General features: G+C 40.8%; 2 protein-coding genes across 3 annotated transcripts in view; both read left to right on the forward strand.

Moving 5' to 3' along the window:
* The window catches only part of LOC118744964 (protein asunder), a 2,875-nt gene extending 371 nt beyond the window's left edge, over window positions 1-2,504 (forward strand). The window contains exons 2-7 of one of the 2 annotated variants that reach the window (XM_036478448.1): window positions 1-708; window positions 770-1,062; window positions 1,117-1,575; window positions 1,635-1,804; window positions 1,897-2,023; window positions 2,090-2,504. The exon at window positions 1-708 is cut by the window's left edge and continues 1 nt beyond it. In XM_036478448.1, the coding sequence (XP_036334341.1) occupies window positions 1-708; window positions 770-1,062; window positions 1,117-1,575; window positions 1,635-1,804; window positions 1,897-2,023; window positions 2,090-2,303 (1,971 nt within the window). In that variant the 3' untranslated portion in view covers window positions 2,304-2,504. The remainder of the gene's footprint in view (window positions 709-769; window positions 1,063-1,116; window positions 1,576-1,634; window positions 1,805-1,896; window positions 2,024-2,089) is intronic. The other variant, XM_036478439.1, reaches the window with a different exon arrangement.
* Window positions 2,505-10,148: 7,644 nt separating this feature from the next.
* On the forward strand, window positions 10,149-13,375 carry LOC118744976 (zinc finger and SCAN domain-containing protein 2). The gene is made up of 3 exons (XM_036478459.1): window positions 10,149-10,416; window positions 10,471-10,892; window positions 10,977-13,375. The coding sequence occupies exons 1-3, from the start codon at window positions 10,252-10,254 to the stop codon at window positions 11,821-11,823; spliced, it is 1,434 nt and encodes a 477-aa protein (XP_036334352.1). The 5' UTR covers window positions 10,149-10,251; the 3' UTR covers window positions 11,824-13,375.
* The last annotated feature ends 927 nt before the right edge of the window (window positions 13,376-14,302 follow it).

Genomic DNA, 14,302 nt, shown 5'->3' on the forward strand with positions numbered 1-14,302 from the left:
ACTGCGGTTGGAGCGAGTGATGTCCAGTTCAGCAAAAGTTTGTGGACTTGTTCAGTGGAATCATCGATTGAATATTGCCGTATAGTGTGGGATCTCTTTCCACGTGGGAAACTTGTCCGCTTCATTGTTAGTGACACGGCGGCGCATATTGTTAACACTTGGAATCTTACCACACAGAATATGTCGCATGTTTTGAACGCTATGGCCCTTGTTGGCGTCCCCCAGCGCAATGCAATGCAATCCTCAGATTTTTCGGTAATACATGGCTTACGTGCAGCTATTGAGGCCCTCGCCGAACCCACAGAAAGTCAATTAGCGCGATTACAAGAGCGCGACAGTGGTGGGTTACTTTCGGGCGAGAATGCCATGCTTAATAAAGGACGCGTAATATGTATAACCTCGGCACGCGATAACTCTAGCATGAAAAGCCTGGAGGACATATTCCACACAGTACTAATGCAACAGAATACATTAGCTGCTACCCAACGCAAAATGATACACATTGACCACTGCCATCTAGTGATTATCAATGTCGTACCGTTTAACATTGATTCTCTAGTAACCAATCGTGGAAAAAAAGATTTGTCTCCGGTATTATCCACTGAAATTCATACCACATGTGCACCTAATATTTCTAATAAATTAACGCACCTAATTATGAGCCACTATGATTTGGCAAGTACTACAGTAACGGGTATACCTATGAAAGTATGAATGTTTAATATATAGCACATACATATATACACACATATATATTTCTCTTTTGCAGGAGGAGCAAAATGCCAATTCAAGCGCAAATTACGACGTAGAAATCTTACATGCGCGAAATGCCCACACTTCTATATGTGGTAGTGAAGCATTACTTCCAACGAGTCGAAAAGAGGGTGCTGAATACGAAACAGTTACCCTCAAGTGGTGTACGCCACGGGGTTGTGGGTCATCTGACATGCAACCTTGTTTAGCTCAGCACCGTGTAACACCGGTAGATGTCACATCCCGCCCAAGCGCATGTCTTATTACGTTTTTATTAAATGGACGCTCAGTTTTGCTGGAAATGCCAAGGTATTTGTGAAAATGTTTATGTAAGAGTTTTATAAATTTAGATATTACTTATAGAAAAACTGGTGGAAAGACTACTAGTCATTTACTTTCGGCTCGTGGGGGTGAAATCTTTATTCACGCTTTACAAATCACACGTTCCTGTCTGGAAGACTTGCCTTCAATCTCGGAAGGTCCTGGTGGTCGCGTAACCGACTATCGTATCTCCGACTTTGCCTCTTTTATTAAAGCACATCGCTTTGTGCCTCTTAAAGCCAAGCCAAAACCTGAAGAAAATCTACATAAAGCGCGTGAAAGGCTACAACGTCGCTCACGTTATTTCCCGCTTACACTTAATACAAGCTTGATATACAATTTACAACGTAATCTTAATTGGGTTCCATATTTCTTGCGCAAGATTAGCAAAGAAGATATGGATAAAGCGGACGAGGCGCAATGTCAGCAGTACATTTTCGAATTATATACCGCCGCTTCACGAGGAGAGCCATTGCCGTTCCCAAATATGGGTGGAGGGCGGTAAGTTCAAATGGAGATAAAGAAAAGCTACTAAGGAGTTAATCATATGAGCTCATTAGGTTAAAGGGACAAAAAAAAGCTGACCAATATAAGTTAATTTGCGCTGAGTTAGAAGTATTGATTCGTGCTTATGCGACAACCTCGCACCATAAAGTCATACTAGAAAGTGTGCAAAATGTTCGTGCTGCATGTGGAGATGCAACAGTCAAAACGGAGAATGATGGAAGCCGTAAGCAGCATATTCAGCTTATTAAAAAGCAGTTATTAATCAAATGTTTATTTTCTTTAAACAAACCAATGTCATTTTAATTTCGATTTAAGGCGATTCTACTACTAAAGCTGTAATGCGGGATTCTCCAATGTCACCGCCGCACTCCATAGAAAGTTCTAGCAGTGGCAGTAGTCTGCTTAAAACAAGTAAACGTAATTTAAGTAGCGGAGGACAACGGTACAAGAAAATTTTAGGATTCCTTTACGTTTGTACCTTTATAACGGTAATTTTTTTTAATTGTAGGTCACTTCTAGACATCGTTACCAGTACAGAACGTAGCCAATCTGCTAAACGTGTCGATTTCTCGGGTCGTCTTTGTACACCGGTCGGACAAATCGCCAAACTATATCCAGATTTCGGTAATAAAGAAAAAGATACCAGCTCTGCTGCGTCTTCTGCAAGTGCTACAAAAGAGGAAGGTTTAAGCATAAAGTTGGAATTGGGCGTACGAAATTAAATTTAAATATGGTAATTCTATAGTATAGGCTACAACTGCTAAAAAAAGGTTTTTAACCATTTAAAATATACAAACAAAAAACTTTTGTTAAATTTCGCTATTTTGTATGAGCGCTAAATCCGCAGTTTCCACTTTTTAAACATTTTTTAAATATATAATTTCACATTATTATTAAATAAACACGTAGTTTTTTCAACATGAGATAGTTTATATTGTTACTAAAAAAAGTTTACCTTTTTTTTGGATTTAACCATGATACAAAAAAGGAGGTAGTTTCAATAAACAACTTTTTGATTAAAAAGGAGATTTTTGACAATAGCTCAATTGTACAAAATTCTAAGCGGCGTTAATTTAATTTTTTTGGTATAAGGGATTTTATATCCTAAATTTGGAAGTATAAATAAAAAATAATTAATGTCTTTTCTTAAAAACGTTTACATTTTACATCAAATTCGATAACTACTTGCCAAAATCTTATTTTTACATTAATAAATTTTTAGTGAACATACAGTGACGAACAAAAGTATTGGCACAGTGAATTTTTCACCATATATGCAAAGTTTTTTATTCTAATTTATTTTCGATATATTTTTATAAAAATATAGTTCATTTTACACCAGAAAACGTAATAATAAAAACTCTAAATTTTGTGCAAAACTCAGGAAAATTCATTAAATTTGCACACTAATTTGCAACTTTTTATTCAGATTTTTTAGAAAAATTTTAAGTATGCAGTTTTATAGCCCATTCAAATTTAGTGTAACAAAGTGCAAGTTTAAAGTTGCTAGAAAATCGCGTTGATTTTTGGCAATTTTTTTAGTGGAAGGTGTTGCTCATTTTCTCCAAACAAAAAATAATGGTCGAATTACTTTGTATGGAAGAACTTGCGTGAAAAAAAATTACCAAAAATCAATGCATAATAAATTTGAATGGGCTATAAAACTGCATACTTAGAATTTTTCGCAAAAATCTGAATAAAAAGTTGCAAATTAGTGTGCAGATTTAATGAATTTTCCTGAGTTTTGCACAAAGTTTAGAGATTTTATTATTATGTTTTCTGGTGTAGAATGAACAATATTTTTATAAAAAATTATCGAAAATAAATTAGAAAAAAGAACTTTGCGTATATTGCGAAAAATTCACTGTGTCAATACTTCTGTTCGGCACAGTATTTTAAAATTTTTTACTGTAAAGTTTGTTTATTTTTCCAGCGAAACAAGATGTTGTAGGACCCGCTCAAAAAATCGACTTTTTTCACTCTCTTGTTCTTACGTGATCTTGTGTCTTTGGTTCATGGAGTTTTCAAGGATAATCGTAACAATTGGTGTCAGAAGTGGGATTGTTAAATAAATCCCGAAGGATAAACTTTTGAGATTGGCAAAAATTTAAGACCTTAAGATCGAGGAACTCAAACAGGAGTTGGAGAAGCGAAATTTAGCAAACTCCGGAAGGAAAGTGGAGTTACTATCACGGCTGGGAGAGGCTATGGAAGCAGAAGGCATCGACGTGGACAAATACGACTTCTAGGGTAAACTCGACGATGCATCCGCAAAGGATGAACAGAAGGATGAGGCCGCTTGTTTGTCGAAGGATGTGCAGCAGACATCCGGGAAGGTTGAAGAACAGCAAAAGGCTCCTTCATCAACAGCTATGGACATGAACACGATATTAGCTGCAATTTAATCACAGCTACAAGCGCAGAGGTCGCAGTTGTCTTCAGATGTCTCGTCGCAGCTGGAGCACAGAAAACGTACATGTCATCGCAGCTAGATGAAAAGATTACTCAGCTACAGGAGAATTTATTCAAAGATAACGCAGAACGCTGAGAGAGACAGGATAAAATCGAGGAACGACAAGATAAAATCGAAGCGCTTATTAAGGAAAAACAGGACAAAGTCGAAGCTAAGGTGGATGAGCTTAAAGATCGTCTCCGGGGTTTGCAGTTGAATCGTCCAGCTAATTCGACGAACGCTCCCAAGGTAAAGACTCCATCCTTTGATTGCACTATTCCTTTCCAGGTCTTTAAGCTCCAGTTCGAAAAGACGGCTACAGCTAACAACTGGAGCATGGAGGATAAAACCGCTGCACTGTTCGTTACATTAAAAGGACCTGCAGCGGAAATCTCGCAGAGTATTCCTGATTGTGAAAGGAACAGTTACGATGTGTTAATGGGTGCAGTGGAAAGACGTTATGGTAGCGAGCATAGGAGACAGATTTACCAGATGGAGCTGGAGAAACGCTGCCAGAAATCCAACCAGACTACAGGAATTCGCCTCTGAGATTGAAAGGTTGGCTCATTTGGCAATTGGAGATGCATCTGGGGAGCACCTCGAAAGAGTAAAAATCCAGAGGTTCATCAACGGAATGCGGGACATGTATACCAAGCGAGAGACGTATGCGAATCCAAAGCCAACATTTGCTGAAACGGTCTCGTATGTTCAGACACGTGAAACGGCGGCGCTCCTAAGTAGACCAGCCTACAAAGCCTATCGAGTAGAAGTGGAGACACCTGACGTGATGAACGAGATCCTGAAAACACTCAAGTCGATGGCAGGGAAGAATACTCCTGGTGCAACGGAGAGAAAGGATGGTGTTAGGAAGTGCTTTAGTTGAGGAAAACCAGGCCGTTTCGCATGCGAATGTAAGACGGGTTCCAACAGGTCTAACAGGTCAGCAGTACGTAAACGCAGGACTGAGGATGATGAGCCCGACTCCGATCAGTCGTTAAACTAAAACGATCCAGCAGTAAGGGGCGCGCGCTGGCTCCCGCAATTGCATCCCCCATAATTTGCGTCTCGCATATCTGCAGAAAAGCGAGCAACGTTACTGTTGATGGATATGTGGGCGGACATGAGCGAGTACTAACTGTGGATGCGGGCGCATCACATTCCATCATTCGATCTGATTTGGTCACTAAAGAGGTAAGGCCATTACCTGGAGCAAGGTTGAGGACAGCAACTGGTGAGGACACCCAAGTGTAGGAGAGGTAACATGCAAAGTCGCAATAGGGAATGTGACGGTGTTACACAAGTTCATAGTCGCGGCGATTGTGGATGAAGTCATCATTGGAATAGACTTCTTACTTGATCAAGGTATGGAGATCGACATGAAGAACAGGATCATGAAGTACAACAACATGGAAGTGCCCCTTAGCTTTGGGTATGATGGTCCGTACAGCAGCAATCGAGTGATCCTAGAGGAAAGCGAGCAGATTCCACCGAAGTCAGAAAGCAGTTGTGTGGGCGAAGATTGATGGAGATTGTGGTACAACCAAATTGTGGGTTGTTGAAGCAACACAAAATTCTACACCGGACGTACTTATTGGTAAAACCCTGGCTAAGACGCAAAAAGATGGACGCCTCCCAGTTCGAGTGCTCAATGAGTTCAAATCACCAGTCAAACTCCGAAGAGGAACTGTAATGAGACAATGTCGAGAGGTAGAGGCAATCTTCAACTGCGAAAAATTACCTGAAAGCGATTCAATTGGCGAGAATGACATTGCGGTAGACATTAATGCATGGACGGAAGGGTTGGAAGGAAAATACCAGCACCAGGCTAAGGAACTTCTCCGCAGATACTCCAACATATTCAACAAGGATGGCGACAAACCAGGCAGGACTAACGTTGTGAAACATCGCATTGATACTGGCGATGCAAGGCCAATCCGTCAAGCTCCTCAGAGTGCTCCACTTGCCAAACGTGAAACTGTTATAATAATTAAAGAAATAAGCGAGAGTGGTGTGATTGAACCATCAGCGAGTCCATGGAGTTCGCCGGTAGTACTTGTGAATAAGAAGGATGGTCAAATGCGATTCTGCGTAGACTACCGGAAACTAAACGATGTGACAAACAGAACAGCTACCCTCTTCCCAGGATCGATGACACTCTGGACTCGTTGACTAGAACAAAGTGGTTCTCAATACTCGACCTTAAGAGCGGTTATTGGCAAGTGAAGGTAAGTGACGAGGACATGGAGAAGACAGCTTTCAGCGTTGGAGACGGTCTGTGGCAATTCACGGTGATGCCCTTTGGATTATGCAACGCTCCTGCCACTTTGCACGACTTATGGACCATGTGCTCAAAAGACTGCATTGGAAAACATGTTTGGTGTATCAAGACTACATTATCTTATTGGGTAAAAGCTTTGATGAACACATGAATAATTTGGAAGAAGTTTTCCAGAGGATAGCTGGCGCTGGTCTGAGGCTAAGTCCTTAAATGTGCTCACTGTTCAAAAAGGAGGTGAGCTACTTAGGCACAAGGTGACAACGGAGGGAGTCTGTACTGCGAAGGAAAAGATAGAAGCAGTAAAAGATTGGCCAAGACCTAGGAACCTGCACGAACTACGAAGTTTTCTTGGGCTATGCACGTACTACCGCCGATTTGTTCCGAATTTCGCCAGCGTTGCTAATAGCCTCCACGAGCTCATGAGGAAAAATAGAGCCTTCGAGTGGAAGAAGGAGCAGGAGGAGGATTTCCAAACTCTGAAGGAACGGCTATGTACTGTACCTATGCTAGCGTATCCCGTTCCAGGTGCAACGTTTATTTTGGATACGGATGATAGAGGTTATGCCATAGGAGGCGTACTGTCGCAGGTAATTGATGAGCAGGAGAAGGTAGTTGCCTACTATAGCCGGTCGATTGGAAAACCAGAGAGGAACTACTGCGTAACTCGGAGAGAACTACTAGCGTTGGTGGAGTGCGTCAAACATTTCCACAAGTACCTCTATGGGCAACGTTTCCGAGTTCGAACGGACCATGCAGCGCTGAAGTGGTTACTACAGTTTAAGAATCCAGAAGGACAGCTAGCTCGGTGGATTGAGAGACTGCAAAGTAATGACTTCGCTATTGAGCATCGCAAGGGAAGTGCCCACGGTAATGCTGATGCCATGTCCCGCCGACCATGTAGCCTGGAATGTAAACTCTGCTCAAAAGCTGAGGGCAAAGAGGACATTATAGACGTCCGTATAGCGACAATAACACCAGCGGAAGAGTGGAAGGAAGAACAGCTACGAAAGTGTCAGCAGGTAGATCCAGATCTGGAGCTTTTGATGCATGGATTGGAGGTGGACAGAAGGCCAACTGAGAAGCAAATGGCAGCGGAAAGCCCCATCGCAAAGGCGTACTGGGCACAATGGAACAGCTTAAAATTAATATCTGGCTGTTTGCATAGTTTATGGGAAAGCGAAGATGGCCAGTGCTCCCGCAACCTGATAGTAGATCCAAGGGTAAGAATTCCGGATGTACTCAAGGAATTCCACAATTGTCCTAGTAAGGGCACCTGGGAATCACGAAGACCCTGGAGAAGGTTAAGCAGAGGTTCTATTGGGTTGGTCGTCGGCAATCGGTCGCAGAGTGGATTGCTAACTACGCGGAGTGTATAGCAGCCAAAGGGCCGAAATCCAGAAGTCATGGCCAGATGAAGCAGTATAACTCAGGTGCACCTTTCGAGCGGATTGCCATGGATGTAGCCGGTCCATTTCCTATGAGCGCACAGGGAAACAAATACGTCCTTGTGGTTATGGACTACTTTAGCAAATGGCCGGAGGTATACCCGATTCCAAACCAGGAAGCTAAAACAGTAGCGATGGTATTCACCTAGAATTGGGTTGCGAGAAACGGTGTACCTATAGAGCTGCACTCTGACCATGTGGTCCACTTGGAAAGGCTTGCAGCGTTTGGAACAGCAAGTGTGTCTGATTCGGACGATCAGACTTAGGTGGAGGGCAGTGTGGCGAATACTGCGGCAACACAAAGCGAACAACGCGAAATAAGCAGAATGTTCCACAAACGTTCCAGAAACGTCAAGTTGGATGAACACTGCGAACAGCGAGGGAAAGAGAATGAGCGATAAACTTCAGAACGTTCTAGAGTTGCCATAAGTGCGAGCGCAGGTACATATATAAGGGTGCCGCCACAGCGAAGTGAGTTAGTTACAAGTCAGCAAGCTACAAGTAAAGTGAGCAGAGAAGTGAGTTGCGGATAAGCAAGCTATAAGTTTAATTGTGTTGACAAGTTTAGTAAAGCCTTGTATTGCTTTAACAAGTATTGTAAAGTTTTTTACTGTATTAGCGAGTATTGTAAATTGTTTGTTGTACAATAAAGTTAATTGTACTACAATTTGGTCATCGGTAGCATTTATTTAACAATCCAGCGATACGAACCGAAGATTTTGGGAAATCCGGCCGAGGTTTCAAGGATAATCGTAACAGTATTCTTATGGACGCTCACACACATATGTCAAAACTTGCCGTTCACATGCGAATGCTTTGCGTACGCACACTGTTGAGTGTGAGCTTGAAAAAAAGGCATATAATGCATTTTAAATTAGTTTTTATTCTATAATTCTGAGAGATATTTTAATTCTCTACCTTTTCATCTCTCAACTAAAGCAAAAAGTGTACTAATAACGAAGATATTGGTCAAAATAAAAAGCTCACGCTCGCATTGACCTGTATATCAGGGCTCGAATCGTCACATACGATATCGTACTACTCGTCACGTAAAAACACAATTTTCGGATTATGACACACGCGAACGTACTCTTTGTCCCACTCAGCTTATACTGCCTGTCGTATCACGTAATTTTCTTTCGTATCGTTTTCGATCATCTGTGAACGGATGTTACGATTCGAGGCCTGGCTTAACTTGCTTCTTGCTCGACCATGGAACAGTACACCCATAAACTTGGAATATGAAACCACTTACTGATTTGCGATCTGTTGCATCGCTTTCCCAATCTGCATCCACAAATCTGATAAGAGGTTTATCTGAAGTTTCCTTGAAGACTATTTTCTTTCCTTTTTTGCCTTTAAGATACATATCTTAAAATCCTTTTAAGACATTGCCAGAGCAATAAGTAGAAAAGAGGCTTTCTAGCACTGCTGGTAAAATCCCCATGTAAAAAAGGGACGCATAGTCACATCCTACACAAATGAACTGGTCAGGTTTTTCATATTACCCCAAAATTTCTGATGAGGAAATTGCAGCATTATTGCATCAGCACTGACCGTCAGATGACTGGTCATTTGCCAGTAAGATTTCTTGTAGGGACATCAGTAGTATAAATATTAGGTGCAATCCCGTATTTCAGACTTCTACTAAGGGCCGGTTGCTCAAAGCCTGGTTGACACTAATCCCCGATTAAACATCGTTTTCGACGTTACCGACACCGCACATGCGCGGCTTGCGGGTCATGTTCGTCGTTTGTAGGGCGGTTTGCGAGCATCGCATTGGAAACAAAAACAACAACCTCATTTTGTGTTGATGCTTGAAGTGTGCACATCGGCGGATAAATGCATCCAAGCCATATGTGTTAATTGAATTTTTGATAAATGAGGCTAATTTACTATAAGTATATGTACGTACATACATACAAGTAAAATATAAATAAATTTAAGTAACATATACATAAAAAAGCTAAGTTAAAAGCATTGCAATTGCATCATCCGCGTCTTTGCTAATCATCTTTACGCTACCACGACAAAATCACATATGAGCCGCTCGCCGTCTGTAGCAAACGAGAGCGAGCATGTTGGCGCATATGTGCGCGCAGATGTTCGTCGTGTGTAGCCAGTTTAAGTAGTTTCGACTTAGTTTATACCATGTTCTGACCGACAACGAAAACACTTTGAAAACGAGTTTTGGGATTGTGGGCTGAAAGCTGTTCACACCGGTTGTTAGTGTTTTCGTTGACATTTCTTACATCTTTTGATTGCTGTTTAGGATTTTTTTTACAAGTCATACATCATATTAAAGATATTTGTAAAGTGACCGTGTAAACTGGCTCTTACTTAATCAAAACTATCGCTATTGTCGACACTTTCGATAGCATCGATATTATCGACTATCGAAACTATCGATGGCCCCGAATGTATACATAACTATAATTGAAACAATTTTAACTTAAATAAAACAAAATATTCATTAGCGTAATCTACCCTCTCCAATGGAGACTGATAGTGAGTTTTTAAACTTAAGCGATCAATCGTGTCGCAGCTGTTTGGAAAATCACGAGGACACAAACTCCCTGGATGATGAAGTGGAATATGGAGACGAAAAATACCATTTAAGGACTTTGTATACGCAACTCTTGCGCGCTAGTAACATACAAGTAAGTAATATAAAACCATATTATTCTTTTATATTTAACAAAGCATTCCTTCAGTTGCTGGCTCCAAATCAAGGCCCAGAAGATTTGTTACCAGCCAGCATGTGTGGCAATTGTACGCATAAGCTTTTTAGTGCTTATGATTTCATATGCACCGCAGAACGTTCCGAACTGATGCTAAAGCAATATCAGGAATCGCAAGATACCAGAGATAAAGGGCTAAAATTATTTGTTAAAGCCGAGGTTGAGTACCCGGACGAGGATAACCAAAATGTCGAAGGTTTTGACACAGAGTACCTTTTAGAGGAGTGCATTGAGGAAAAAGAATTTATAGGTGAATCCGAAGATTTAACGGATTATGAACTCGTGAAAGCTAGTGAAGACAATACTTGTGGAGAAAATGTCAATGTGCGTAATAATGTTGTGTGCGTAAATCTGCAAAAGAGCGAAAACGAAGTCGAACAGATAAAAGAAAAGAGGTACATACACATGATTCAATAATAATTAATTATTGAATCATAGTAAAAGCTATTTTCAATTAAAATCTTTTTCTTTATTAATAGTTCGGAAGAAAACTTCGAATTCGTTGATATTGTTAAAAAGAAGCCAAATCGGTACGCAATCGGATCACGGCTGGGAACATTTGTAACAGAAAACTGGTCAAAGTGCCCCCATTGTCAACGTGTATTTGCTAGAAATATAACGTTAGAAAAGCATATAAAAGCCGCGCATATAAATGTGCCACCCGAACATATTGCCGCGGTGGCGCCTAAGCCGACTGAAGATAAACCAATACAATGCGATCATTGTCCACGGACTTTCGCGCGCCAATTCGCTTTAAAACGGCACATACGAGCGATGCATCCGGATGTTGTATTGGAAGACGATGAACGTGATGGCGGTGCAGAAAATACCAAAACGAAAAAGCCTTACAAACGTGGAATTTGTCCACATTGTGGACGAAGCTTTGCCCAAGCCAGCCTAATAATACATATACGTCGCCATACAGGAGAAAAGCCATATAAATGTGATGAATGTCAAAAGGGATTTCCACGTAGGCAAGATTTAGTTGTTCATAATAGACAGCATACAGGTGAAAGACCCCACCTTTGTACAATTTGTGGCAAATCATTTATACGCCCAAATAAATTATCCCGGCATATGCGCATTCATACTGGACTTCGACCTTATAAATGTTCCGAATGCGATAAATCGTTCACTCAGTCTAATGATTTGCGCATCCACATGCGCCGACATACCGGCGAAAAGCCTTACAAATGTAATGTGTGTTCCGAGGCCTTCATAAGTGGTACCGCACTGAAAACGCATCGGGTGACAAATAATCATGCTGCTCCGGCTGATGCCCAAAATGATCCGTATGCTAAGTGCAGATTGAATAATGCATTTTAACTCGATTCCAAGGAGAGTGGAAACAAAGTTCACAGTTCTTTCACATACACCGATTAATGTGTATGGATACGCTAAAGATGTTCGTTGGCAAACATCGTTACTTTCATATAGAAAGTTCCTAATGAGCATTGCAACGCACATTAGTATTAAGAGAGTAATGGGTCGATTATGCAATGCAACCGAAGGTCAGTTGCGTTGCCAGTGGCTTAAATTGTGTTACAGATTATACTTGCAACTCGAAGCTTGACAAAACCGCGTTTATGTGCATGCCGGGCAAATTTTGATTGAGAAAGTTTATTTTTAAACTGTTTCTGCAACTTAACGCCATATACGGTACATCTGACTCGCGATTCATCTGCGTACGAGTTGACTCGCCTTTCGACCACACAAAGTGGCGTCAATTAGTGTCATGTTGGTGTAACTATTAAGCGGCATACACGGTGCGTCTGACTCGCGAGTCATTTGTGTACGTGTCGACTCGCCTTCGACTACATACGGTTGGTGTAACTAACACATATTTATTTTCACGAACACATCCAAACCGACTCACGAGTCAGACGTACTGTGTATGCCGCCTATAAAACATATTTATTTTCAGTAGCATATTTAAACCGACTCGCGATGCAGACGCATCGTGTTTGCCGCATATAACTACATAATAGGCGGCATACACCGTGCGTCTGACTCGTGAGTCGGTTTGGATATGTTTGTGAAAATAACTGTGTGTTAGTTACACCGACATGACGCCTGGCATGACTCTGAATGATTCAACTTTGTGTAGTCGAAGGGGAGTCAACACGTATACAAATGACTCGCGAGTCAGACGCACTGTGTATGTCGCCTATAACACATATTTGTTGTGTTCCAGCAGCAGTAAGATTTGCAGGTTTCGCAGGATTTTACAGGAAAATTAATGTGCCTTATGTAAGGCGTCGTAGGGGAACAGGTTCCTATAAAATCCTGGAAATTCCTGCAAATCGTACTGCTGCTATTTATTTTCATTAGCACATTCAAACCGACTCGCACGAGTCACGTACCGTGTATGCCGATTATTACATTCAAGTCTTGATTGCTGGTATTTTAAAACTATTAATATACATTTTCATTTCAATTTCTAACTGAGGTTGCCTTGATGTACATACATAATCGACCCATAATTTAATTAATCATGCGTATTTTTTTATGGTTCTATCCACATTTAAAGACATAATGCAATTTATGCATTTTACATACTAAATATATCTAAAAATCAAATCTAGCCCTTTTTTGTAGGTATTTACAAGTCTTGAACTATTTGGATATATTTTACAATATTTTAAAGGATATTTGTCATCTTTTTACCATTATGCTGGTTTTACGATGTTGACTCGCCATCGACAGTTGAATCATTCAGAGTCATGCAGGACTCATGTCGGTGTAACTAACACATATTTATTTTCACAAGTACATCCAAACTGACTCACGATTCAGACGCAACGTGCATGGAGCCTATTAAGCGTACCAACTATTGACAAGTTTTAACAATTTATCTTTTGTTATTTAATATTGTTATTTTTATAAAAATATAGTTTATTCTTTAACAAAAACCCAACAAGTCCAAGTTTCAAACTACAAAATTTAAAAAATTCAACAATTGTTCGTAAAAATTTTGAGCTTTTTAATTAGATTTCTCATAGGTGGCATACACGGTGCGTCTGACTCGCGAGTCATCTGTGTACGTGTTGACTCGCCTTCGACTACACACAGTTGAATCAGTCAGTGACTACAGGACTGCTGAATCGGTAGCTACCTAATAAACACCGTCAATTACCGACCGACTTCTTGCAGTGTATTTCATCGATTACTTTTACAAGGCAATGCCCTAGGCGGTAGTTACCATCGGCTCTCTCTGCATTACCAGGAGTTACTAAAGTAGTCACTTGAGTGATTTATGGGCGCCCTCTGTCGTAGTTCTTCGCTATTCTACTTACGACTGGTTCGACTCTGCACTACCATGTGTGAGCGACCAAGCATCGGATGTCAGTAAGAGAGCAATGCACGAAGCAGCGGGCAGTTCGTCTTGAGTAGCGAAAGTGGCAAGACGTGTGCCAGCAACTTTGATTTATTTTTCTTGTGGTCTTATTATACTTTAAATTCTTTATGTTATACAAATTCTCAACGCCTACATTTAAATAAAGGCTCTAAACATTGTTGAAATAAACAAACATTCCATCGCTTTTAGTTCAGAAGGGGATTATACCCAAAGAGTTTGTGAATTTGCTCAAGCCGAACAACATATAAACGGAGAAACCATCATCGAACGAAAGGCAAAAAGAGTAAGCAATATTTTTCGCCGTACAAAAGTGCTGAAAACGAGTGCGGAAATTCTGATTGGAATTTCAGCATCTACAAATATTATCGACGCAGCAACAGCTCTGCTGCTCGAACAACGGACGATACGGAAAGCAGGGCAACGAAATCGAGACGCAACTCGATATAG

This window comes from Rhagoletis pomonella, unplaced genomic scaffold, assembly GCF_013731165.1.
Source record: "Rhagoletis pomonella isolate Grant_MI unplaced genomic scaffold, Rhpom_1.0 Rhpom_scaffold_00001, whole genome shotgun sequence".
Taxonomy (NCBI): Eukaryota; Metazoa; Arthropoda; class Insecta; order Diptera; family Tephritidae; genus Rhagoletis; species Rhagoletis pomonella.

Bases quoted from the DNA above. Each gene is read 5' to 3' on its own strand.
- LOC118744976 (XM_036478459.1), top strand. From the start codon at position 10,252: ATGGAGACTGATAGTGAGTTTTTAAACTTAAGCGATCAATCGTGTCGC. The intron at 10,417-10,470 runs GTAAGTAATATA...GCATTCCTTCAG, and splicing joins TGCGCGCTAGTAACATACAA to TTGCTGGCTCCAAATCAAGG. The intron at 10,893-10,976 runs GTACATACACAT...CTTTATTAATAG, and splicing joins GAACAGATAAAAGAAAAGAG to TTCGGAAGAAAACTTCGAAT.